This window comes from Felis catus, chromosome B1 (genome assembly GCF_018350175.1).
Source record: "Felis catus isolate Fca126 chromosome B1, F.catus_Fca126_mat1.0, whole genome shotgun sequence".
Lineage (NCBI taxonomy): Eukaryota > Metazoa > Chordata > Mammalia > Carnivora > Felidae > Felis > Felis catus.
Genome location: NC_058371.1, coordinates 135,701,612 through 135,728,806, shown reverse-complemented (window position 1 = coordinate 135,728,806; position 27,195 = coordinate 135,701,612). Strand labels below are relative to the sequence as shown.

Below are 27,195 nucleotides of genomic sequence, written 5' to 3'. Positions count from 1 at the left end.
CAGTATGTATTTTCTTCCTTTGTCATTTTCCTTTACACTGACATTTCGAATTAGCTTTCAAAAAATAGCTAAAGGAAGCTGCTGGTTGATTATTTACTCTGGTCAGTGTAGTATCCACCTTGGTTGCTCTAGTAGGTAGAATGGCCTTGGTAAATATAACTTAGATATATGAAAGCTAGTGTTTATTTCATATGGGATAGATTACCTGACAATTCGTTTTCTATCTTGGGGAACTCACAGTAAGGATATCGTAGAATAGAATGCATGGATGGTGCTTAACTGAAGTTAAACTTAATTTATGTATTTGCAATATCTACTTCTGTAAAGGAATATTTCTCTTTAGAAGTTTACTGATATCTTAGGCAAAAAGTGCTTCCCGTTGTGTCTCCTTATTTTGTATATGATTATTTCACTGAATTAGGTATGATTTTTATTTAGTAAAATATTATTGTAATAAATTTGTGGGATATAAACATAAACCCAAACACATTTGCTGCTTGTAAATCTTTAAATTATTAAGAATATTATGTTTTACTACAGTTATAATATGGTTCTGAGAAGTTTCAAGTCATTCTTAACCTGAATCTTACTAATAAGGATTTATGGAGCCACATGGCTCTTCAGAGTCCATAGGATCTGAGGGTTTAACTGTTTTGTAGCCCTGTGATTTTCAGACAGTTAATAAAGTCCTTTGTGCATTTTTCTTCATATATAAAATGAAGATAATAATAGATACCATCATAGGGACGTTAGAAGCATTAAATGAGGTGATATTTGTAAAATGCTTAAATGAGAGCCTGAAACATAATAAGTGTTCAGTAGATGTTAGCTGCCATATAATTAGTATTAATTTTTGGTCTTATGTAGAGATTACAACATTCTGTACATACACCTGATGGACTGATAAAGCAAGTACGTTTTTTTTTTCATAATGATACTTTGTGTTTTTTTAATATAGTTGACACACAATATTATATTAGTTTCAGGTGTACAACAAAGTGATTTGATAAGTTTATATCCTATGCTATGCTCACCACAAGTATAGCTACCATTTGTCACCATACAATGCTATTACAATATCACTGACTATATTTCTTATGCTGTGCCTTTTATTCCTGTGACTTATTCATGCCATGAGTGGAAGCCTGTATTTCCCACCCACCTTCACACACTTTGCCCATTCTCCCACCAACTTCCTTCTATTAACTGTCAATTTATTTTCTGTATTTGTAGGTCAGATTCTGGGTTTTTGCTTATTTACTCATTTGTTGTTGTTAGATTCCACATATGAATATAATTATATGGCATTTGTCTTCCTCTGACTTATTTCACTTACCATAATACTCTAGGTCTATCCATGTAGTTGCAGTGGGAAGAGCTCATCCTTTTTATGGCCGAGTAATATTCGTGTGTGTGTGTGTGTGTGTGTGTGTGTGTGTGTGTACACGTATATAGCCACATTGCCACATATTCCTAACCTGTCTATTGATGGACACTTAACGTTCCTTCCATGTCTTGGCTATTGTAAATAATGCTGCCATAAACATAGGGTGCATGTATCTTTTCAAATTAGTGTCTTTGTTTTCTTTGGGTAAATACCCATTAGTGGAATTTTTGATTCATGTGGTATTCCTATTTTTAATTTTTTGAGGAACCTTCATACTGTTTTAGACAGTGGCTGTAACAATTTATACTCCCATCAACAGTGTATGAGGGTTTCTTTTTCTCCATATACTTGCCAGTGCTTGTTATTTCTTGTCTTTTTAATTTGAGCCATTCTAATGGGTATGAGGTGATAGCTTGTTGTGGTTTTGATTTGCATTTCCCCGATTATTAGTTATGTTAAGCACTTTTTCAGTGTGTTAGAAAAATGTCTGTTCAGGTCCTGAATTTTTTTAATTGGATTGTTTGTGTTCTTTTGGTGTTGAGTTGTAGAAGTTCTTTATATATTTTGGATACTAACCCTTTATTGGATAAATCATTTGCAAATATCTTTTCCCATTCAGTAGGTCTCCTTTTATATTGCTGATGGTTTCCTTTGCTGTACAAAAGCTTTTTATTTGGTAGTCCCACTAGTTTACTTTTGCTTTTGTTTCCCTTGCCTTAGGAGACACATCTAGAAAAATATTGCTATAGCTGATGTCAGAGAAGTTACTGCCTGTGCTTTCTTCTAGGATTTTTATGATTTCAGGTCTCACATTTAGGTCTTAAATCCATTTTGAGTTTATTTTTGTGTATGGTGTTAAGAAATGGTCTAGTTTCTTTTGCATGTTTGCATGTCCAATTTTTCCCAGATCTGTTTATTGAAGAGACTATCTTTTTCCCATTTTATATGTTTGCTTCCTTTGTCATAGATTAATTGACCATATAATCAGGAATTTATTTCTGGTGTCCCTATTCTGTTCCATTGATCTATATGTCTGTTTTTGTGTCAGTACTATACCATTTTGATTACTGCGGCTTTGTATAGTATATCTTGAAACCTGGGAGTATGATACCTCCAGCCTTTTTTTTTCCCCCCTCAAGATTACTTTGGCTATTTGGGGTCTTTTGAAGTTCCATACAAATTTTCGTACTATTTGTTCCAGTTCTGCGAAGAATGCTTGGTATTTTGGTATTTTGTTAGGAATTGCATTGAATCTGTAGATTGATTGGGGTAATATGGACATTTTAACAATATGAATTATTATGATCCATGAGCATGGAATATCTTTACATTTATTTGTGTTATCTTCAATTATTTTCATCAGTGGTTATAATTTTCAGAGTACAGGTCTTTCACATCTTTGGTTAAATTTATTTCTAGGTATTTTATTCTTTCTGGTGCAACCGTAAATGGTCTTGTTTTCTTAATTTCTTTTTCTGCTACTTTATTATTAGTGGATAGAAACACTATTGATTTCTAGGCATTAATATCCTGTAACTTTACTGAATTCATTTATTACTTCTGGTAGTATTTGGGTGGGGTCTTTAGGATCTCCTGTATATAGTATCATGTCTTGATCCCCGTTTAACCTCTTAACCAATATGGATGCCTCTTCTTTCTTTTTCTTGTCTGATTGCTGTGGCTTGGACTTCCAGTACCATGTTGAATAAAAGTGGGGAGCATGGACATCCTTGTCTTGTTTGTGATCGTAGAGGAAAAACTCACAGTTTTTCACCATTGAGTGTGATGTTAGCTGTAGGGTGTGTGTGTGTGTGTGTGTGTGTGTGTGTGTGTGTGTGTGTGTACACATACATACTCTAACCCTACTTTGTTGAGACTTTATCATTAATGGATGTTGGGTTTTGTCAAATGCTTTGCAACTATTGAGATGATCATATGATTTTTGTCCTTCATTTTATTGATGGTGGTGTATATCTTGTTGGTTGATTAGTTAATATTGAACCATCCTTGCATTTCTGTAATAAATCCCCCTTGATCCTGGTGAATCTTTATAATGTATTGTTGTTGTATGTGGTTTGCTAATAGTTTATTGGGGATTTTTGCATCTGTGTTCAGGAATGTTGGCCTGTAGTTTTTGGTTTTATTGTGTGATGTCTTTGTCTGATTTTTGTGTAAGGGTAATGCTGGCTTTGTAGAATATATTTGGACATTTTTCTTCTATTTTTTGAAATAGTTTGAGGAGAATAGGTATTAAATGTTTTCTGAATGTGAGTCTAGTCCAGAACTTTAATTTTTTGGTAGTTTTTTACTAGTGATTCAATTTCTTATAATCAGTTTCTTTAGATTTTCTATTTCTTCCTGTTTAGTTTTAGAAGATTGTGTATTTCTAGAAATTTATCCATTTCATCTATCCATTTCTTCTAGATTGTCTTATTCGTTGGCATATAATTTTTCATAGTATTCTCTTATAATCCTTTGTGTTTCTCTAGTTTTAGCTGTTACTCCTCTCTTGTTTCTGATTGTATGTATTTGGGTCTTTTCTTTTTTTTTTTTCTTTATGAGTCTGGCTAAGGATGTATTTTAATTTTGTTTATTTTTTCAAAGAACCAGTTCTTGGTTTCACTGACTTTTTTTTCTACTGTGGTTTTTAGTCTCTATGTCATTTATTTCTTTTTTTTTTTAATTTTTTTTTTCAACGTTTATTTATTTTTGGGACAGAGAGAGACAGAGCATGAACGGGGGAGGGGCAGAGAGAGAGGGAGACACAGAATCGGAAGCAGGCTCCAGGCTCTGAGCCATCAGCCCAGAGCCTGACGTGGGGCTCGAACTCACGGACCGCGAGATCGTGACCTGGCTGAAGTCGGACGCTTAACCGACTGCGCCACCCAGGCGCCCCTCTATGTCATTTATTTCTGCTCTGCTCTTTATTGTTTCCTTTTTTCCTACTCACCTTGGGCTTTGCTTGTTCTTCTTCTAGTTCCTTTAGGTGAAGGTTAGGTTATTTATTTGAGCTTTCTTCTTTCTTGAGGTAGCCCCTTATCACTATATATTTTTCTCTTAGAACTACTTTCACTGTGTTCCAAACATTTTGGATCATTGTGTTTTCATTTTCATTTGTCTCCATGTATTTTTTTTTAATTTCTTCTTTGATTTCCTTTGGCCCATTAGTTGTTAGGATCATATTGTTTAGCCTCCATATGTTTGTGTTGTTTCCATTTTTTCCTTGTGATTTACTTCTAGTTTCATACCATTGTGATTGGAAAAGATACATGGTCTCAGTCTTCTTAAATTTATTGAGGTTTGTTTTGTGGCCTAATATGTACTCTATTCTGGAGAGGTTCCAAGTGCACTTAAAAAGAATGTGTATTCTGTTGTTTTTAGATGGAATGTTCTGTATGTATCTCTTATGTCTATCTGGTCCCATGTGTCGTTCAAAGGCACTGTTTCCTTTGTTGATTTTCTGCCTGGATGATCTATCCATTGATGTAACTGGTGTGTTAAAGTCCTTCAATATTATTGAATTACCATCAATTTTTCCCTTTGTGTCCATTAATATTTGCTTTAGGTGCTCTAGTGTTAGGTGTATAGATGTTTATAATTGGTATATCCTCATGTTGGATTGACCTCTTTATCATTATATAATGCCCTTCTCTGTCTCTTGTTACATTGTTTGTTTTAAAGTCTACTTTGTTTGATATAAGTATTGCTATGCTGGCTTTTTTTTCCCCCACTTATGTTTGCATGGTAGATGTTTTCCCATCTCTTCCCTTTCAGTCTGTATATGTCTTTATTTTTTTTTTTTTATGTTTATTTATTTTGAGAGAGAATGAGTGGGGGAGAAGCAGACAGAGAGGGAGAGAGAGTCCCAAGCAGGCTCTGCACTGTCAGCACAGACTCTGACATGGATCTTGATCCTACAAACCAGAAGATCATGACCTGAGCCTAAATCAAGAGTCGGATGCTTAAATGACTGAGCTACCCAGGCACCTCCCCCATATGTATCTTTAGATCTCAGGTGAATCGCTTGTAAGCAGCACACAGATGGGCCTCTTTTCTTTATACATTCTGTCATCCTATGTCTTTTGATTGGAACATTTAGGCCATTTACATTTAAAGTAATTGTTGATAGATATTGCCATTTTATTACTTGTTTTCTGACTGTTTTTGTATTTCTTCCCTATTCCTTCTTGCTCTCCTTCTTTGTGATTGATAAGTTTCAATAGTCTTATGTTTGACTTTCTTTCTCTTTGTTTACTGTGTTGATTACAGATCTTAGGTTTGTGGTTATCATGAGATTCATATATAACATCCTAAGTAGCAGTCTACATTAATTTAATGGTCATTTAAGTTCAAACACACTCTTTAAAAAAAAAAAAACAACAGAAAAAGAAACAAACACCTTTTCTTTTCCTTTTTTTTACTCCCCCCCATGTATTATAAATATGTGATCATATTTTACATCTTTTTATTCATAATTTTTTTATGTTTACTTATGGCAATTTCTTTTCTACTTAAGGAGGCCCCTTTAATACTTCTTGTAAGACTCTTTTATCTTCTGTTTGGGAAACTCTTTATCTTTTCTTTAAATTTAAATGATATACTTGCCAGATAGCGTATTTTTGGTTGTATGATTTTTCCTTTCAGCACGTTGAATATGTCATGCCACTCCCTTCTGGCCTGCAAAGTTCCTGCTGAAAAATCAGTTGATAGCCTTATAGGTTTTCCCTTGGAGGTAACTTTGTTTCTCTCTACGCAGATGACTTTTATTCAGCTGAAATTCAAGATCTGTTTTTTCATGTTCACATATTTGCAAGAGACTAATTCTCTTAATGCAGGGTATGTTTATTGAACTTATGTCATGGAATATAGTAGGCATTTTGGAGAATACAAGATCATTTCACTTAAGAAGCTTTTATTTAAAATGCTTATTATAAGGGGCACCTGGATGGCTCAGTAGGTTATGTGTCAGACTCCTGATCTCAGCTCAGGTATTGAGCTCAGGGCCTTCATTTAGTTCAAGCCCCACATTGGGCTCCAAACTGGACGTGAAACCTGCCTAAAAAAAAAAAATAAATAAAAATAAAAATAAAAAAAATAAAATGCTTAATATGAGTAGGAGAGGTGACCTATGAGTAAGTGCTAAACTATATCTAGAAGTGGTTCAGAAAATTGGCTTATTTGAGCTCAGTGAATCTTACATTTTGTAACAAATTGCACAAGCGCATGTGTTTTGTTCTTGAACAGGTTTCTGCATGTTTGTGCTGAGCTTGGTGAAGAAACATTATCGTCTGCAGTTTTATATGGTCTGTATTAACTATTATTCTGTAGTCACTGTATATAATAAAAACACTCACCTTTAATTTTTTTTTTCTGTAGTGAGTAGATCTAATCTGCTAGTTGGTGTTTTGCCTAATGTGGGGGCATTTCAGTTTTGGTTGACTATTAAATACAAAAGGTTTAAGTTGTAAAGTTTTTGAAGGTTTAAAAATTTTAACTGTTTTCAAAGTTTCCCAAACTCTTTCTTTGAATATTTTCAAAGCCTATAAAATGAAAATCAAATATTTGAAGCATGTTCATAGTCTCCTGAACAGTTAGTAAGGAAAACACATACCATGTTTTTCTAGAGAAAGTATCTATGTTTATTTGTTGTTAGCCTGAGCATAAAGAGAACAGAACATATATTTTCTTGGTAGTTGTGGTTAGTCACACAGTTGATTGCATAATTCTTTTTGCCCTACGGTTTTTTTTTTGCACTGTATCATTGAAGTATGTTCAGTGTTTAATGAAATTTATCACTGTGCATTATGAACTTATTTTCTTAAAAGCTGGCTAATTATAAGATTGTAAAATGCAAAATATAGTATTTAAATCTGTGAATTTATGTGTTAGACTTATTTTGGATTTGGATATATTTCCTATTCTTTATGCTTTGCTTTTCCCCATTAGGACATTCTATTGAGCATTTTCACTGGGAAACTAGAATTTCTTACATTTCTAATTTCTGGGGATCTTGAGAGGAGATTAAAATTCTCCATAAGAATCTAGAAATCATCAAGACAAGTTAGAAATAATAGAATGTGCTATGAAAATATAAATGGTGCCTACTGAAAAAAATTAAATACACATTTTGAAGAAACCAGGATAAAAAGAATTGGATCTTTTATACAGATAACAAAACAAAACAACTAATATATTATTTGCCAAAATGGGAAATAAGTTATGAATAAATCAAAATATTAAGAATTATGAACATTTTATAAATTCTAATCAAAATTGTAAGACAAACATATAGAAACATTAGTTTTTTTCATTCATATTGTCCTCATACTGATGATGCTAAAAATTACTCAAGTGACATTTCTCAGGCTAGATGGACTTGATGAGACACACAAGTCTTTGAAAATCTGAAATCAAATACTGTCATTGAATAGTGCTGTGAAGACCAGTTTTCGAGAACGAAGAGCTGGCACTTAAGGGTAATTGGTCCCTGCTGGTTTGAGTTATTTGAAGTCAGAAATAACTCCTAGTGGGAAAAAGCTACCATAGTGAATTCTGAAAGAAAAATCATTTTTAGCATTTTTAATAACTGCAGAATGCCAAGGAAAATGTTTCTCTCTAAATTCTGAAACAACCACCATAACTTTCTCATTATCATTTTAACTAATGACTCAAGATTATTGTATATTTTGTATATGTTTTTAAATTTAGTAGTGTATCAATACTGTTAGCTTTCTATTTGTGTATGAATTAAGATTACTTTGTTAAATGTCTTCATGGTTTTAAGGTTCCAGTAGGAACCAAAATGAATATAATTTACTAACAGCATTTATTCTGTATGACTCTACCTTTTAAAATTTGACTGAAAGTCAATTTTGTGTTTCAAAATTGCTATTGCTCCAGGGCTGCACTGATGAGTTGTGTTCACTAATTGTTTTGTTCTTGGGCTATTAACAGTTTGCATGGACTCATGTCACTTTACTGATAACAGTTACCCAGTCACATCTTGTCATCCAAAATCTGTTTGAAGGCATGATATGGTAAGGGGACAGTGTTATGCTGCTTTGTATTTATATCCTAGCCTTTTTAAAGCTCTTTCACATTGGACAGTGTCTTTCAGATTTCTACTAAAATGTGCTCTCTGTTGTTGCTCTATTTCATTAAAATGTCTTCCTGAGTTTTGCTTACCATTTGACACCTGAAGACAAATGCTTTGTTAACAACTTGAAAACCCTTCTTATTCGGGTTCCAAATAAAATGCAGGAACTTCCTAAAAGTCCTAAAATGCAGGTCTTCCTAAAAGATCCCACAATTAATTAACATTTTCGGGTGTTACTGCACCTTAGTGTGCCTTTTTACAAAGCACACATAGACTTTAAAAAGAGTATATTATTTTTGTGGAATGCAAAAAGTACATGAGTGTTTGCTTGTCAGCAAACAGAATGCTGGCAATGTATTTTCTCTGGGTGAAAGTTGGGTAGGTTTTACTCTGCCTTTACACAGGAGTAGGTGTCCAGATTTCAGATGGAGTTACTTGCTACATAGCAGTGCCTTGCAGATTCAGAAATCATTTTTGTTTAAAATTATGAAAGTTATTAGTTAAAAATCAGAGTGGAGAAAAACTTACGCTTTAAGAAATCTGACCATATTTTCCCTGTGTTCTTTTAAGTCCATTAATTAAAATCTTTTAGAGTTGATAGGTTTTGTCAAGATAAAACCCTTCACAGCTCTGTGTTTTAATTTGTTTATACTGAGGTGTGTGTGTAACAAAGATTGTCTTCCATATGCAGACTTTAAATTGATGGGGAGCAGTTACTGAAATTAGTAGGTTCTGTACAATTAGTAGGGTTTAATGTAACTATAGGCTAAGATAGAATTGAAATTGATAATTATTCCTGAAAAAGAATTTTTATTAAGAGCTTGGTATAAATTTATGAAGATTATACTGTGTCTAAACAGATGACTTATTTCCATTTTGAAAGACCGCTTTTTAAATTCTTTGTTCTATTTATAACTTGTTCCTCATAAAAGTAAAATTTGAAAGTTTATAGCTATAGAAATGGATTGCTTAATATTAAAATTAAATTGATTATTTAATATTTTCCTTAGCAATATTCTCCTGGTATGTTAGTTTATTTATAGATTTTGCTCTGCTGAATTGCTTAATGGGAAAATTTACTTCATACTTATTGTTTCTACTAATGTTTTGGCAAGTGTTATGTTCTGGATGAGGCTGCAATATAATCCAAAGGGCTATTGCATTGGTTCAATATGAGTCATAAACCTATATAAATGTTTGCCACTTAATCATATGGACTTTTTTCTGATTTTTTTTAAGGTTCCTTGTTCCAATATCAAGTGTTATTTGCAATGACATAACTGCTTACCTTTTTGGATTTTTTTTTGGGAGGACTCCATTAATTAAGGTAATGGAACAACATCACAAGCAAGCCATTACCATAACCTTAAAGATTAGCCACTGGAGAAGATCTCCAACAATTTGGTGCTGTTGCACATTTTTATTTCTGAGGTGCTTTGATTTTTCTTAGCTGTGTTTAACAGCCATAGTGTAGAGGCAGTGAGCCATGTTTCCCAGTGATTCCATGTGGATTCTTAGATAACCTGTTAGCTCCTCAGTAAGGACCTGACTCCATCATTTGTCCTCTGTCTTGTGAAGAAGGCTCATTTCATCTTTCTGCTGGTTTCTTTCTGTTAGCTATAGTGCAATTCTTCTTTCTTCATTCCCCAGCAACCCTACAAACAAGCCTTTCCTAGACTCTGCTCTCCTCTGTCACTGTCTCCTCTATCACCTCCTTTACCAAATTTTTTTAAAAGTGTACACTTCATCACCTTCCCATAGTCCCGTCCATTTGTAAGACTTTTACACCCAAGCTTATTTTGAAAAAATTTGAGGCCCTACAATAAAATACTGATAATGCATGTAATAAGGAAAGGTTAAGATAAGGGAAAGGAAAATACATGTGAAAAGACCATGTTGTTTTGCCTTAGATTTGGTTCTGCTTACATTCAGTGGAGGCAAAGAAAGAAATGAATTAATGAATTATACAGTGCTCATTTTGGGGAAGAAAGAAACAAACTGATTCCTCATGGAAAAATAGACCTTTTACTAGAACTGATTACCTTTAAACAAACTTTTCGTGTTGGGGCTTTAGATAGGGTTCTCCCCATTCATGTATTGTGCAAAGTCTTTAATAATATCCCCAGGAATATTTTGGTTGGCTATTTTGATGTTACTGTATGAAGGCAGTTTGGAGGGACTGGGACAATTGTGCAGATACAAAACCTGTTTGTTAAGAATGATACAAGAGTAGCTTAAGTGTTCCCAGAGGAACACATGGATGTGCCTGTCCTTTAAAAGTCTTCCATAAGTTCTTCCCCATGTAAGAGTCCAGCAACATACAGCATCAGGCTGAGCTATAGGGAGGGGTACAGCAAGCAAGGTATATATATATATATATTTTTTTTTAAGTTTCTAAAGCTGCTGCAGCATCAGGGCAAGTGATTAAATATTCAAGACTTCTTTTTTTTTTTAATTTTTTGTTTCAACGTTTATTTATTTTTGGGACAGAGAGAGACAGAGCATGAACGGGGGAGGGGCAGAGAGAGAGGGAGACACAGAATCGGAAACAGGCTCCAGGCTCTGAGCCATCAGCCCAGAGCCTGACGCGGGGCTCGAACTCACGGACCGCGAGATCGTGACCTGGCTGAAGTCGGACGCTTAACCGACTGCGCCACCCAGGCGCCCCAATATTCAAGACTTCTGTACCAGATAAGTTTTTGGCTTAGAAAGCCTTCAGAGAGGCTGTTATGGTTGTAGAGGAATCTTACTGTTTGATTTTGGACACAGATTTCTAGTGAATTTACCAGGCTGGATTAGTTGTATAATATACCCATATGTGATTAAGCAAGTTAACCCCTAAATCAGTTTTATATAGGTCAATTTAATTTGAGAAGTCATCTTTAAAATAATCAACAGGCACTTTTGAATTTGAGTCAACTACTTCATGACAGTAATACTGAATCATCCTAGGAAATTGTCTCTGTGGCAGAATTGTTATCAGATTTGTCAAGAAACCATTTCTGTCAACACTTTGGCTTTGGGTTTTATGAACATCATTAGGACAAAAGGTCTATAAAGAGATCATGTAGATTAGCCTGTCACCTGTTTCTGTCTGCAGAAACTTCTGTCGGATATTTATTTGGCTTCTGTCCCCACCCATCCACTGAAAGAGTCATCACAGAGGCCATCAGTGATCTCCCCATACATCAGTCCTTATCATATAGGGCACCTCAGGCAGTTAGAGCTGTGCACTCCCAAATCTTTTCCTCCTGCCCCTGCATCACTGATTTCCAAACTTTCCTCCAGATTTCTCTGCCTGAATGCCCCATTGACTGAGAAACAATAGCCGGAATCTGAAACAGTATCTATTATTAGAAGCACAACATGTTCCTTTCTTCATGGAGACAGACATAGATTGTGACCCAAGGGAGAAGGATATGTGAATACTTGTGGAGCAAATACTGTATCTGGAGTGTTTTGCCATTTCAGGAAGAGGTCTGTTGAATGCATGGCATTTTTGAGAATATATGAAAATCTCATGTGCTGCAATGTCTGTGTTTTGTTATACTCATTCTTCTATTTTTTGTCAGTAGTAGGTCAATACAGACCATATGTACTTGGAATGACTATATCTCACCCTTACTGCAAGAACCACCCTATTGTGGGGGTTTATATAAGCATAAAAGTCATGGGACGATGATTTCAATATAGAGTTCGTAGTTCTTTGGGAGAGAAAAAAATAAATTGAGGTTATTTATACAGAAACATATATTCACAGTTTGAGGGTCTAAAATGTGTTAGATATTACTAGAGAAATTTGTACAAATAAATCGGGATCATGGAATGAAGGAAAAAGGTTTGCAAAGCCATTCCATCAAGAAAAAAGTATGGAGAGATGTATAAGGTATTGTGGGAATTCACTGAAAACAATTTGCCATATGTATTTGTGTGTTTTGTGAGTGTAGTAACTTTTTAATTTTATTTGGCCTTTTTTAGTTGTCTCCTAAAAAGACTTGGGAAGGATTCATTGGCGGTTTCTTTTCCACAGTCGTGTTTGGATTCATTGTGAGTTTTACTGAGATGTTTATTTTATTTATATTTTGAAAATGGTGGCAAATTTATCAATCTATTTTGAACCTAAAAAAATTGAACCACAAAATGCTAATAATGTATTTATTGAAACCCATTAAACAGAGCCAATTCTGTACTCCAGTAGTTCTCATCATGGCCTCATATCAGAATTACCTGGGGAGAGGGGTGCCTGAGTGACTCCATTGGTTAAGTGTTCAACTCTTGATTTCAGCTCAGGTCATGATCTCAGGGTTTTGAGATCAAGCCCTACAACAGGCTCCCTGTTGGGTGTAGAGCCTGCTTAAGATTCTCTCTCTCTCTCTCTCTCTCTCTCTCTCTCTCTCTCTCTTTCTCTCTCTCTCTCTCTCTCTCTCTCTCTCTCTCTCTCTCTCTTTCTCTCTCTCTCTCTCTCTTTCTCTCTCTCTCTCTCTCTCTCTCTCTCTCTCTCTCTTTCTCTCTCTCTCTCTCCCCCTCTCTCTCTCTCTCCCTCTCTCTCTTTCTCTCTCTCTCTCTCTCTCTCTCCCCCTCTCTCTCTCTCTCCCTCTCTCTCCCTCTACCCACACCCTCCCTCTTAAGTAAATAAGTAGGGGCGCCTGGGTGACTCAGTCAGTTAAGCGTCCAACTTAGCTCAGGTCATAATCTTGTAGTTCATGAGTTTGAGCCTTGTGTTGGGCTCTTTGCTGACAGCTCAGAGCCTGGAGCCTGCTTCAGATTCTGTGTCTCCCTCTCTCTCTGCCCCTCTCCTGCTCATGCTCTGTCACTCTCTCTCAAAAATAAACAAACATTAAAAAAAAAAAACTTTAAAAATATGTAAATACATACATACATACATCTTAAAAAAAAAAAAGAAAAATAGAATTGTCTGTGTTGCTTATACAAAATATATGTCCCAGCCCTATCCCATCAGTGGACTCCCCGTTAATTCTGACGTACAGCTAGATTTGAGACCCGCTGTTGTGCTGTTGTGTTTGGCAGTTTCTTACAGCTGTTCTGCCTTATGGGGGACACAGGGACACAGGTGCTGGGACAAGTGGTGGCTTTGAGAAAAGCAGAGAATATAAACGATGTTGAAGACCTCTGGCTCCTTAATGCATGCTGACTAATTGATTTAGTGGGGGTGTTTGCTGCTGTAAACCCAACTTGCAGGAAAAGTTTGATAAAAATAATTGACATTTACTTTTAGCCATGCATAATAGATATTGTTAACATTTTAATAATTAGTGTATAATTATGGAATTTATGTTTGTATTAAAAGAGGTCTCATGAGAATTAATAAAGATACAGTAAAATGGCTGGATAGAAGTATGCAAAAAAAATAACTGGTAGGAAGTTTAATTTTTAAAGAGTCTAGTCCCTGATAGTTCTAGAATATATTCTGTAGCCAGATGTGGAGTAACTGGTAACAACATGGAGCTTTGAGAGGGAGCAAAATACAAATAAGTGGAAATGTGCCAGGTTCCTGGATGGGAATACTACCATAATTGCCCTGTTTAATTTGTAAGTTTAGTTGATTCTCAAGAAAGTGGCAAAAGAATTGAGTAAAATTATTCTGATGTTTATGTGGTAGAATACTGGTGAGATAATAATTGATAAATAGAACAACGAAAAGAGATCCAGGCTTGTCCAATGTTTTTACATCACAAAGCAGATATAATTAGAATATTAAGTTAAATAATACTATAAGAATGTGGTATTAGTATCATTAAAGACTTATTTAGAAATACTACAAGAATAGCCATATCATTAGAAGAAAATAAAGAGCTACTCTATAAGAATATAATGCATGACAAAGTAACAAGGAAGGAAATTACTTACATATATTGTTTAATAAATGATTTTGAGTAAACTGGTTGGAATGGTTGGATTAAATCCATTCCTAGTGTCATATTTGTACATTTGTTAACCATTCTTCAGCAATATAATGGGGCAAATGGCTGCAAAATAAGAGGGTGACTGTTGTCTAGCAATTTAAATTTATAATGAAATATTTTATGTATCTTCTCCCATGGCTGAGGATAGCTAGTTTTAAAAATTGTAGTGATATGGCTATAAGAGTACTTTAGTAATAGTTTCCTGGGTTGGTTAAAAACAATGGTGTTTTTCACTTATTAGTAATTTTGAATAACCAGTTGTTTATTGTTGAAATTAATGTAACCATAATTTATGCAATAAATTTCAGTCCTGTACTCTCTCATCCCTTTATAATTGTTAGCTTCTGCTAACATTCATTATGTGTACTTTAAAAAAGTAAAACCTTGCTGTAATACAGCAGTTTTCTTTTTCTCTCTTTCCCCTTCCTTCTTTTTGTTGTCGTACAAAGATTGTAAGATCACTGATTTCCAAAACCTTTTTATTTTCTTTCTTTCTTTCTTCCTTTCATTCTCTCTGTCTCTCTCCCTCTCTCTCCCCTTCCTCCCTCCCTCCCTCCCTTCCCTCCCTCCCTCCCTCCCTCCCTCCCTCCCTCCCTCCTTCCTTCCTTCCTTCCTTCCTTCCTTCCTTCCTTCCTTCCTTCCTTCCTTCCTTCCTTCCTTCCTTCACGGAGAGAGGCAGAGGGAAAGAGAGAATCTTAAGCAAGGCTCCATGCTCAGCACAGAGCCCAATGCTGGGCTCTGGGATCGTGACCTGAGATGAAATCAAGAGTCAGATGCTCAACTGACTGAGCCCCTCAGGTGCCCGGAAAACCTTTTTGTTTTCTAATGGCTTTTCAGAGTCTTTTATTGGGTCATTTAAGGCCATCTAACTTTTAAAATACATAGCAAAATGTGAATGCAAAGAAATTTTGGCATTCTGTCTATGGTCTTTCTGACACATTATGATAGTTAAGAAATATGATAAACAGGTTTTTTTCATTCAATGTTTCATGGACTCCTGCTTTGTTATTCAGGCTGCCTACATGTTATCCAAATATCAGTACTTCGTCTGCCCAGTAGAATACCGAAGTGATGTAAACTCCTTCGTTACAGAATGTGAACCCTCAGAACTTTTCCAGCTTCAGAGTTATTCACTTCCTCCCTTTCTAAAGGCGGTGTTGAGACGGGTAAGATAAACATAGTTAAGGATCCTGCATCCCAGAGTTTAAGGTTCATTTAAAAACAGGACTAAACTTTTTGCAAGAAATCAACTTGTACAGAATTTTAAATTCAGTGATACAGAAGTGGTATCACTGTCTACTTAGCATCAATAATATTTTCTATTCCCTTGTGACTTCCCTTTCTCAAACATAAAATGAATATTACTATCACAAACCAGTTGTCTCTTGGGAATTTACTTGATAGTTTGATTACTGATGCTAATTTATCTTGTATTTTTTTTGAAAATATTTTTCAGTATTTCTTAGATTTCTACGAATCAAATGGTTTACAGTGAGCTTCCTTTGTAACTGGTATGAGTTGACTCAATTTAAAGCGTAATTAAAATTCAGCAGCTCAAAGTCCCTTGATTTTTAGGGGACCTGTACTAGTACAGAAAGCAGCTGCTTCTAAGAAATCAGTTTACCTTCAAAAAGCACACTGTTGGCATTTAAAAGCAATACTGATGTCTCTCACTGAAGGATGTTGACAAGCTGTCTGGTAGAACCCTGCTGAATCCATGCCATCAGGACTGGTGGTTGGTTCGTTAAAGTGGGGATGAAACAGTTAGGTGTGTACTGTGTACGTGTGTGTATCTGAAATATTTTTAACTAAAATCCACAATTTTGAGGAGCAGATTAACCAGTAAATTATTTCTCTCCTTGAGTGTTCAATGCATGGATTCCAAGAATTGTTTTCAGTGTCCAAGCCATCTTGTTATCTGCTGTAAAACTTTTTGACACTACTGATCTTTGCTTTGGGGTAAGGCCTTCACTTTGAGAATGGGTCCAGAGATTGGTGTTCTAAAGAATCTTTCTTAAACCACAGTATTTATGTACTGTCTACAACTTGTAGTTTTAGTTTCTTTAAAATGGAGCAAGAACCAAGCATTTACAAAATAATTAGACTGTAGAATTCTTCTCAATTTTTGTTATCTCCTCTCTGAATCTTTTATAACTGTCTTGCTGATGCTCAATATGGTGGTCTTTTTGAAAGCAGCTTTGAGACAAAGACCAAATTTCCTTTTATTTTGTCATACAAAATTAAAGTGAAATAAAATACAGAATTAAAATATATAATTACAAAGTTCTAGTGGTAAGAAACAAATTCAGAAATCAACTCAACCGATTCTTAGCCTACAGCTCAAGTGTTGTAGAAGTTTCTAGATAAACTAGAGTATCCTATCAACTGCAAGAGTTGAGTGTTCCAAGTGCTGCCAGTATGCCTACGGAGGGAATGGAGAGTGCTGGCTACGTAGAGAATGGTATTGAGAGCGTACAAAATATTTTTCTCCTATGATCCTGAAAGTTTGTGAAGTTAACAAAAATGTGGCAAATGGTTTGACTTAATATTTATATCATGGTTCTTAGTTCAGGTGGCATGCTCAAATATAATTTTATTGCAGTTAAACCCTTTCCCCCTTTTTTTCTGTTTAGGAAACAGTGAGCTTGTATCCTTTCCAGATACACAGCATTGCTCTTTCAACATTTGCGTCATTGATTGGCCCTTTTGGAGGCTTCTTTGCCAGTGGATTCAAAAGAGCTTTCAAAATCAAGGTATGTGTTTAGAATCTTTGTTACACTATTAGAGAATTAGAGAATGTAATATAGTTGTAATTTGGTTTTCCCTTGGTCTCTCACATTTAGCCTCTGGGCAAAAACTTTTACATTCTAGTTGTTTTGGCCTCATAGAAATGCTTCCTGGCTAATTTTGGTGTATTCTATCTCATTAAATTTTGGTCAGGTCAGGTTAATACATTTTATTTTTAAGTTTTATTTTTAAGTTTATTTATTTTGCGAGAGAGAGCAAGCACGAGCAGGGGAAGGGCAGAGAAGAGAGAGAATCCCAAACACACAGGCCCTGCACTGTCAGCATGGAGCCCAATGTGGGATTCAAAGTCACAAACTGCGAGATCGTGACCTGAGCCAAAACCAAGAGTTGGATGCTTAGCCGGCTGAGCCACCAGGCGCCCCGTGTTAATACATTTTAAAATGTCATGTCCACCTCATTTATAGAATGGCATGTGTCACTTAATGTTGGGACTTCAAGTGCTCATGCAAGAATCCAGCTATGAATTGTCTGAGGTTTAGTGTTATGCCATAGTCTCCCTTAAAGACACAAGCAGGAGAGCCTTTGCATATGACCATTCATTCTACTAGCTGTGGGCTCAGTAAACTCTTTGTGTAAATGGAGAAATCATATATGTATTAATCATATTGCAGCTACTGAACTCTGAACTCTGCCACTGTAGTGCAAAAGCCCTATGGGCAATATGCCAATGAATGGTTATGACTGGGTTTTAATAAGACTTTATTTACAAAAACAGGCAGTGGGCTAGACTTGACCTGTGGGACATAGTTTGCAGATCCCTGTTCCAGATACTTAAAGTTATCCCTATGTTTTGTTTAATTTAGGTTCTCATGAAGTGACGTATGTTTGCCCTGTTATCTCAGCTGTCCTTACATGCCTTCCCTAAGAGTGGATGTTGTGCCATTAGGAGTCAGAGTGGCTACTGAAGGTGGGGTGAACAGGGCAGGCCTCTCTGGAGGAGGTAGCATGTGAGCAGGGGTCTGACAAAAGAAGAAGGATGAGTCCTGTAGAGAAATCTAAGGAAGAGTGTTCCAGAAAGTACAAAGGAGACAAGGAGCTTAGACTGAAAGGGAGCAAGAATAGTGTGGCTATGGTAGAGAGTAAGTGATCAGAATGCATAATTGATAAGGCCAGATCCCACAGGGCCCAGAAGCCAGGGAAATAAAAAAAAAAAACTCGGTGAACACTTGCAGTGGGGAAGATACTATGTTAGGTGGAAAGCAGTATGCAGAAGTGTATAAGATGTCTCTGTTCTCAAGATGCTCACCGCCTTCTAGGGGAGATAACACACATCCACAGGGAACCACAACAACAGCCATGCGTGAAGACTGTCCTGTAAAGCCTGCAAACAGCAGAATGGAGTTGAGTTAATATGGCTCTTTTGTGCATTGGTTAGTAGGGAAGAGAAGTAAGGAGATGTGTTGGCAAGAAGTAACCAAAGAATTTTTCAATAATTGTTTTAGATAGAGAAATATTGCATTTAGAATGATACTTTCTTCAGAAGTCTCTAATTCAGGGTTTCTTGTTGAATGATGATACTATTTTGCATGTCTGAAATGAAGGTATAACAACTGTTTAGATGTTTTTTGGTTGCCTGAGTAAACTAGAAGGGTGATCCATCATTTCTATATCCTCAGCACTCAGACATGTGGCTATGTCTGTACAGAGCCCATTGGAGAGATGTACTAACCATTCCCTCAGTTTGGCCATTTAATGGACTAATGTGTCCCATGTGATCTATTTTGATTTTCTTTTTATCCTAAAACTTAAAAAAAAAATATATATATATATATTATAATAGCAAAATATTTCAGAGTAAAAACTATTAAACATGAGTTAGAACCAGTTGTAAATCTGTCTCAACACTAGAATAGCTCCTTAAATAACTTCTGGTTAAACAGGAAAAGAGACTAGAGCAGTATTAGATTAATAATAGATGATAGCGCTTTTTATTTAGAAAAAGCTTTATTAACTAAAAAAAGTTAGTGCTGGATTTAATATTTAATTAGTGTTACTTGTATGTTTCTAGTCAATTTGGTAATCATTCCAACATCGGTGCATATTTGAAAGATGTGATTTTAATTTGTTAGACATGTTACAGTAAGTTTGTATTAAGTGGAAAAATCCTGTAGCATTTTTCTGAGAGCCTGTGGTCCCAAAGAGACATTTCCAGGTAGGAGTTTTATACCAGGTGATTTTTTTTATTTTTTTTGAAATGTTTATTTATTTTTGAGAGAGTGAGACAGAGCATGAGGAGGGGAGGGCCAGAGAGAGAGGGAGACACAGAATCTGAAGCAGGCTCCAGGCTCTGAGCTGTCAGCACAGAGCCTGATGTGGGGCTAGAACTCACAGACTGTGAGATCATGACCTGAGCTGAAGTCAAACGCTTAACCCACTGAGCCATCCAGGCGCCCCGATAGCAGGTGATCTTTTTAAAATTTACTCATATGTTTGTTTCTGAAGGATTTTGCAAACACCATTCCTGGACATGGCGGAATAATGGACAGATTTGATTGTCAGTATTTGATGGCAACTTTTGTGCATGTGTACATCACAAGTTTTATAAGGTACTTTTCGATTTTTAAAAAATGTTTTATTAGATGATTTGAGTTCTCATTCCCGTAGGCATTAGTTTGAGTTGCTTTTTCTGTCAGTGGTACTATGGAATATCAAAGGGGAATGGTGGCCATGGAGCTGTCACATCTTACTGCCCTGAGAAGTATGGTTAAATTATAATTATGTTACATATATTTGAACAACTTAAACAATAGTGTATGTCATGGTCTTTAATAGGACCAAGGTAAGATCTAGTTAATGTGGATAATACTGGATTGAAATATTAGAAAATTTAATTTCTCATTTTCTGTGGTGTTACAGTGGTGTTACATTTTCTTTTCAATTAGTGAATACTAATTAAAAAGGAGGAGGACATAATAATTCATCCAGTCCCCCAGTTATTGCTTGAGTGCCTCTGATGCATTGGGCAATATTCTAGGATGTATCACAAAGAGAACAAAACAAAGTTTCTGACCTCAGAGCTTATATTCTTACTGGGGAGTTGGACGGAGAAGGTGGAGAAGTGAAAGATAAACAACTAAACATAGCGTTTTAGGTGGTTCTAAGCGTGATGGAGAAAAGTAGAGCGGGCTGAGGATTATGGTTGTGGGGGTGAGATGTGGGTGAGTGGGAGGGTATTGCTGTTTTATAAAGGGTGGCTTATTCTTGTTAAACCTAAGGTTTTGGATCTGCCCTAAAATGCCAGCTTGGGGTGTGAAAGCAAACCACAGCAACCACACATGAACTTTATTTTCCATGGTCTCTACTAAGTGCCTGACCACAGAACACATGTATTTCCTTTATAGAGTATCTGGAGTGAAACTCATATTTGTAGATCCTTAAATACACATTTTAAATATATAGCCTGAGCAGTATAGGAGTTTTTGTATTAATCTTTATTTTTCTTGAGCAGTCTCGTTACTACATTGATCTTTCAAAGAATCAAATTCTGGCTTTGTTAACTTCCTATTTCATTGATGTCCACTCACATCGTTCATTCCTTCATCTTTCTTTAGATTCAATTTGCTATTGCTTTTTGAACTTCATGAGATAAAGCTTATTGATTTTCAGTCTTCTTGCCTACTATAGTCATATAATACTGTAAATTCCCTCAAGTACTGCCTTATTCTCATAGTATATGCTATATTTGTATTTTCATTATCAGTTACAAGTATTTCCTGATTTCCACTAGGATATCTTCTTTGACATGTGCTTTATTTAGAAAGGTGTTGATTACTTTCCATACAAATGGAGATTTCCTCATTCTCCTTCCTTTATTGATTTTTGCCTTAATTCCATCCATTGTGGTCAGAAAACATACTCTTTATTTTTCCTTCTTTTGGTGGAGGCTTGTTTTATGCCGCAGCGTACCATCTATGCAGGGATGTGTTCATGTGCACATGCAACAAGTGTGCGTCCCACAGTTTGGGGACATAGGGTAGTACGTGCCAGTTAGGTGAAGTTTAGCTACATCTTCTGTACTGATTTTTGGGGTTTGTTTTTTCCATCTCATCATTCTGTGAGGAAGAGAGTTTGGTCAGAATCTCCCACTGTGATTGTAAATTTACCTATTTCTGTCCTGTCAGTTTATGCTTTATGTATTTTGATGTTGTCTTAGGTATATACACATGTAGGACTGTCCTGTGTCCCTATTGAATCGCTCCTAAGGTCATTATATAACATCCATCTTTATATACTACTTGCTTAAAGCCTATTTTGTTGGATCCTAGAAGAGCTGCATCAGCCTTCATTTGGTTAGTGTTTATATAGGGTTTCTTTGTCTAGGGTTTCATTTTTAGCATTCCTTTATCCCTATATTTAAAGTGTGTTTCTCTTCTAACAAGCATATAGCTTGATTTGTTTTCTTATAACCAAGATGATAGCCTTTGTCTTTTTAATTGGAATATTTAATCCATTTATATGATTTATTTACTGATATCTTTATTAGTATTTAATGCTCAAATCCTTAGAACTCTATTTTCAGATGGTAGCAGCTTTTAGGGCATTAACTCAAACTTTTTTTTTTAACCTGCTATTCTCTCCATAGAGAAGAGTCATGCTGAGCCATGTTGTCTATCATTGAAAGCAAATATTTAGACTATTAGAAATACAGGGCAAGTGCCAGGATGCATCTAGCTGGGAGCACCTGCTGACATAATTTTGCATTTAGCTGAACTTGCTAGAATACCCTTCCTTTTCTCTGTGGGTCCCTACTCTGGGTTTGTTATGAAGTTGCTGAATCTTTTGAAGAGATGTAAGACAAGCTGTGCCCTGACTTGAGTGGACAGTGGCCGTGAGAGACATATGGCCACACTTTTGGCAAACGAGTTGAGCCATGTGCATGAAGGTAACCCATGGGATGGCTGATCTATGACATCGTGCAGTTTTTTTAATCAAAGATTTTTGTTGTGTTATCCCTGCATAGCAGACATTTCTTTGCTGCTGGGTTTCCTATTTCCTATAATTCCATTTGAACTGATAGTCCTTACACGGATAACTAAATTTATGATTTACAGTATTTCTCAGAATTCGGTGCCATTCTCCATATATCATTTATGTCTTGCTTTTTCCCATTGGATTTTACTAATCTCTCTTTACAAAAAGTAAACCATACTCTCCTTTACTGATTCAAATAGACTGTAGAAATTGCAAAGAACAATACATACACATTAAATTCTGAATCAGTTCATTCCGAATTTGAGAGAATGACACTTGAGAAGATCACACAGGTATAAACAGGTTGAGTTCTAGCGTCTAAGGGGTGGGGAAGTTACAATCCCCTGACTGCAAAAGTGTCACAGCAGGGAGAGGGTAGGAGTCCTGTTTAGAACCTTTTCTGACTGAGAGTGCGAAGGGCAGGAAGAGAAGGGCTGGAGTGGGGATGCTGGAGGAGCCAAGCTGAAGATTGCTGAGGTTGCTGCTTGAGGAGAGGCCCTACGCTGCCCTTGGGATGTCCCCTGGAGAGAAGGGTGAGGGCATCACGGGCTCCCTTGGTGTTGCTTCAGTTCCAGCCAGGCTTAGCTTGTCACCACAGGGACTGGTGGGGGTGAGGGGGGCAGGCTGTCCGCCTCCTTTTTTCAACTAGAAAAGACTCACTTTTGTTTCTTATATTGGGGCTCACCTAAGACTTTCTTTGGAACAAAGGCTGTGGCATCTACTGCAAATCCTGGGTTGGGGCTTTTGTGCTGGGCCAGCACCTTTGTGCCCTGTCTCTTGAACATTCATAATTCCCCAGGGGCATTTCTTGAAGTTTCTTTGAAGCTAAATTAAAAAAAAATTTTTTTAATGTTTGTTTATTTTTGATAAACAGTGAAGAGAGTGGGGGTGGGGCAGAGAGAAGGAGACGCAGAATCTGAAGCAGGCTCCAGGCTCTGAGCTGTCAGCACAGAGCCCGATGGGACTCGAACTCATGAGCCGTGAGATCATGACCTGAGCTGAGGTCTGACCCTTAACCAGTTTAGCCACCCAGGCGCCCCTGAGGCTGAAAAATGTAAAGTATATTTTCATGTCCTCTTTTGGCTTATCTTCATCCACCAGGAATTTTGATAGTTTTTGTGTCTTGTCCAGTCTCAGGACTTGTTAGCTGTTCTCACCTTTCAGTCAGGTTGCCCTTTTGAGAAGTTTTGTAGAACTTAGATTTGCATCCCCTAAACTGCCTAGTGTCATTCCTGGGTTTTGTGTTGGTGCGTTCTTCCCAAATCTAGACTGTATGCCTCTCGGTGCAGAATGTTTCTGGGTTTTTTTCCTCCCTTTGCCACTAACATTGGGCACGAAAGTGAGCTTGGTCAAGTAAAGATTGTCACTCTGTGCTTAAGTGCATGATTTATTTTCAGTTGGGGGTATATGCCTCCTTGAGCTCTCTTAAAATAGCCTGAACTTGGTCTTCTCCGCTTTGTCCTCAGGGGTCCAAATCCCAGCAAAGTGCTACAGCAGCTGTTGGTGCTTCAGCCGGAACAGCAGTTAAATATTTACAAAACCCTCAAGACTCATCTAATTGAGAAAGGAATTCTGCAGCCCACCTTGAAGTTATAGCTGGGTCCGGAATGGGAAGGACTGACAATAAGGAATTCTACAGAAAAGCACTGACAGATGAAATTTTGTAATTGTACAGAAAACTGGTTGAAAATGCAATGGATTGAAGTTTTAAAGACATGAATGTTTCTTCTCTAAAATTACTGTGAATATTTAACCAACACTTGAGCTAAGTTATGAAATGAGTAACAAGTGATCAGCAAAAGATCCTGTACTTTTTTCTAAAGAGTATTTTCTGATGTAAACTTCCTTCCCCTGACTTGCCTAGATTTCATAACATAAAAGACTTTGTGTTTTAAAGAGTCAGACAGAAAAAGAGTAAAAATTGAGGATGTCTTAAGATTGCATCTGGCATTGTGCCCTTTGCACAAATATTTACTTTTGTACTTGGAGCTGCTCTTAATTTTAACAAAATGTTTTATGTAAGGCACAACAGGAAGTTAGTTCTCCTGTACTTCCTCCTCTTAGTCTGAAGTTGCTTCTGAAGGGCTAAGTTGGATCCAGAAAAAAAAAAAAAAAGAAGCTTGTCTGCTTTTCAAAGAAGTAATCATTTGCCAGGGAAAAACATTCCACTTTTCGGTAGGTTCAAAAAGAGCAGACCTCAAGCTCTACTCCTGATAAAATTGTTTGGAAAAACATGACCTTGCAAAAAATTTTCAAGAAAAACAAAGGAGAATTGTGCTATGAAGAACATCATGTACGCATCCTCCACAGATGACAGGAGCTCAGGAGGCAGCATAAGACAGTGATGTGTGACACAGGCCACCTCTTGGTCGAATTCTCTGCTTTTCCTCATTTCCCTCTAAACTGATGTCCATCAGTTTTGCAGCCTCAAGCACATACGATCGATATAGAGGGTGGCAAGTAGGGGTGGAGGCTGAAGCACAGAGGGGGTGCAAGAGTAGCCCTTCCCCAGATTAGGGTCTGCCCACTTGTGTCCTGGGTGCCTCCCTGCTGGTGCCTGTGAAGCCCCCCGGACACTCACCCGGGAAGAAGAAATCTGCCTGGAGACCCAATCCCTGACGAACTCTGTGGGTACAGCCAATCTTTGTTCCGTTCCTCTTTCACATCATGTCATCAAATCCGAGGACAACAGCTCGTTATTTTTTTCTTCCAAGAATGAAAATCAAGCAGAAGTGATTCTCATCTTCAGAACAGAAAGCACATGAATGCCAAACCTTTCCTTTGTTGGACTGGACACTGTAACCAGATAAGAAATGTGTTGTCATCAGTGAATGTAAATAAGCTGCTGTTGCTGTGTGCTCTCTATATCCGTATTTATTGTATTGAACAGTTGGCATTAAACCTTCAGAAGTTGCCTAGTGCTCCGTGGCTAACTGTTCAAAGAGGAGAAATAGATATATTTTCAAGAATGTTTTGCTAATGAAAAGTACTATTTTTGTTTAAATCAGAAATAAATTTCAATTATTTTATATTTCCGTTCTACTACTCTGAGATAAAAGATAACATATCTGCTTGGGATCCCTGGATGTAAATCTATAACTAGCAGCTTCATCCCATGCACCACACGATTATAGTAGATAGAATTAAACTCCGTACCAAGAGTCTGGTTTTTTGGTTTGGCGTGTGTGCGGCCAGTTCATCTGCCCCGGAGGTGCTCAGTCAGTGTCATTTCACTCTATCCTGTAAGAACCTAGCACTGGCACTGGGAATGTTATTACAGGAGGGAATTTTTCCTTTCAAAGGCTACCTACAAGTTCATGTTTAGCATCTCTCATTTGTATTTGCCTAATTAAAACCTCCAGATGTTGATCCTAAAAGAATTTAGAGTAACAAAGTTTAAAAAATAAAATGAAAAAATTTCTAACAGGAACTTTGAAAACTTGGTGATTGCCCAATTAAGAACTGCTTGGAGGCACACAGTTCCTTCTGCATTTTTTTTTTTTTAAAGTGATGGGTGAGGCACTGCGATACAGAATTATAAGAGCATTACTGAATACACGTATTATAAAATCAATATTATAAACAAAATACTATTAACAATAAATTATTAAGCTAGAAATATTTGGGGTCACAGTAATAGCTTCCCTCAAATATGGTTTTAGAGGTGGGTGAACATTATTCTATGTGTAAAAAAGTAAATTCTTTAACAGAGCTCTAAAGATTGACCTTTTTAGTGTACTTTTGTAGCATGTATATTAAAATAGAATATATTTTAGCAAGAGATTGCCATAAAACCCTGACTTCGATAATTTTTATACTTGCACCATGAAGAGGGCTTAAATTCCAGTGTAGGAATGTGGTGGCAGAAAAAGACGACTAGGGACTTCCTTCACAGTAATGGCTAATTGTTCCAAATCTGCTATCTTTGGAGGTACTCTAATTGTATTAATTGCTTGACTTTTTAACCTGTGGGATGCAAATATTTCCTCAGTGCTTTTCCCGTAGTGGTGGTGCATATACATTTACTGTCTGTGAATAAAAAGACCACACCCATATCCCACCCCCCCCCCCCCCCCCCACTTCCTTGGTACTTTGGTTTGAACAAAGTATCACTTTGTTCAGTGAAAAAAAAAAAGTAGAAACTGGACATATACTGTATATGGGTGGGAGATAGCTTATGATTTGTGTCAATGAGTTCTCTGAATCTTTTACTGAAACTGAGATAGGAAAATAAAATTGAAACAAATCACATTTTAACTTTGTTGTGCCATTTTCTCATCAGAGAAGAATCATTCATTCAGCTGGTGTTTACAAAGTGACAGCTGATGTATAAGCATCGTGTACTGGGTATATTCCATCACCAACATTGACAGTGACACCTTCAGGGCTGGGATATGTGGTTCTGTGATGGTGGAATGTGTGTTTGTTGAAAATGATGTCCTCAATAGAGGACTGAATTTTTATGATATTTTCCACAGCTTATAATTACACATTTATTTTTGTGAACCTCTGATCCGGATTTAAGCTATATGGATGCTGAATAGCGTCAGTTTTTTTTTTTTTTTTATTTTTTTTTTTTTATGTTTATTTTTGAGGCAGAGAGAGACAGAGCATGAATGGGGGAGGGTCAGAGAGAGAGAGGGAGACACAGAATCTGAAACAGGCTCCAGGCTCTGAGCTGTCAGCACAGAGCCCGATGCAGGGCTTGAACTCACGGACTGCGAGATCATGCCCTGAGCCGAAGTTGGATGCCCAACCGACTGAGCCACCCCGGCGCTCCTATAGCGTCAGTTTTGATCAGCCATTGTGTTTCCGGTGTTTGGCTCCCATGCCAGCACTCTCGAGGCCCTCAAGCTTCCGAACAATGATTGAGTGTGGAGTCTTAAGACCCAAATGTGTACATTCCTACTGATCTTTCTTGGATAGCCCCTCCTCACCTGCCCCAGTTCTCATTTTGCATAACTCTAAGATGGATGTCATTTTTCCTAGTTCCTAGGGTTAAGTAAAAA

General features: G+C 36.7%; 1 protein-coding gene across 1 annotated transcript in view; it reads left to right on the top strand.

Moving 5' to 3' along the window:
• CDS1 (CDP-diacylglycerol synthase 1) overlaps positions 1-26,437 on the top strand; it is a 72,270-nt gene extending 45,833 nt beyond the window's left edge. Inside the window, exons 6-13 of the mRNA XM_003985217.6 lie at positions 6,632-6,690; positions 8,342-8,424; positions 9,723-9,810; positions 12,462-12,530; positions 15,421-15,573; positions 17,041-17,160; positions 19,658-19,761; positions 23,653-26,437. Of these exons, the coding sequence (XP_003985266.1) occupies positions 6,632-6,690; positions 8,342-8,424; positions 9,723-9,810; positions 12,462-12,530; positions 15,421-15,573; positions 17,041-17,160; positions 19,658-19,761; positions 23,653-23,782 (806 nt within the window). The 3' untranslated portion in view covers positions 23,783-26,437. The remainder of the gene's footprint in view (positions 1-6,631; positions 6,691-8,341; positions 8,425-9,722; positions 9,811-12,461; positions 12,531-15,420; positions 15,574-17,040; positions 17,161-19,657; positions 19,762-23,652) is intronic.
• Positions 26,438-27,195: the final 758 nt, after the last annotated feature.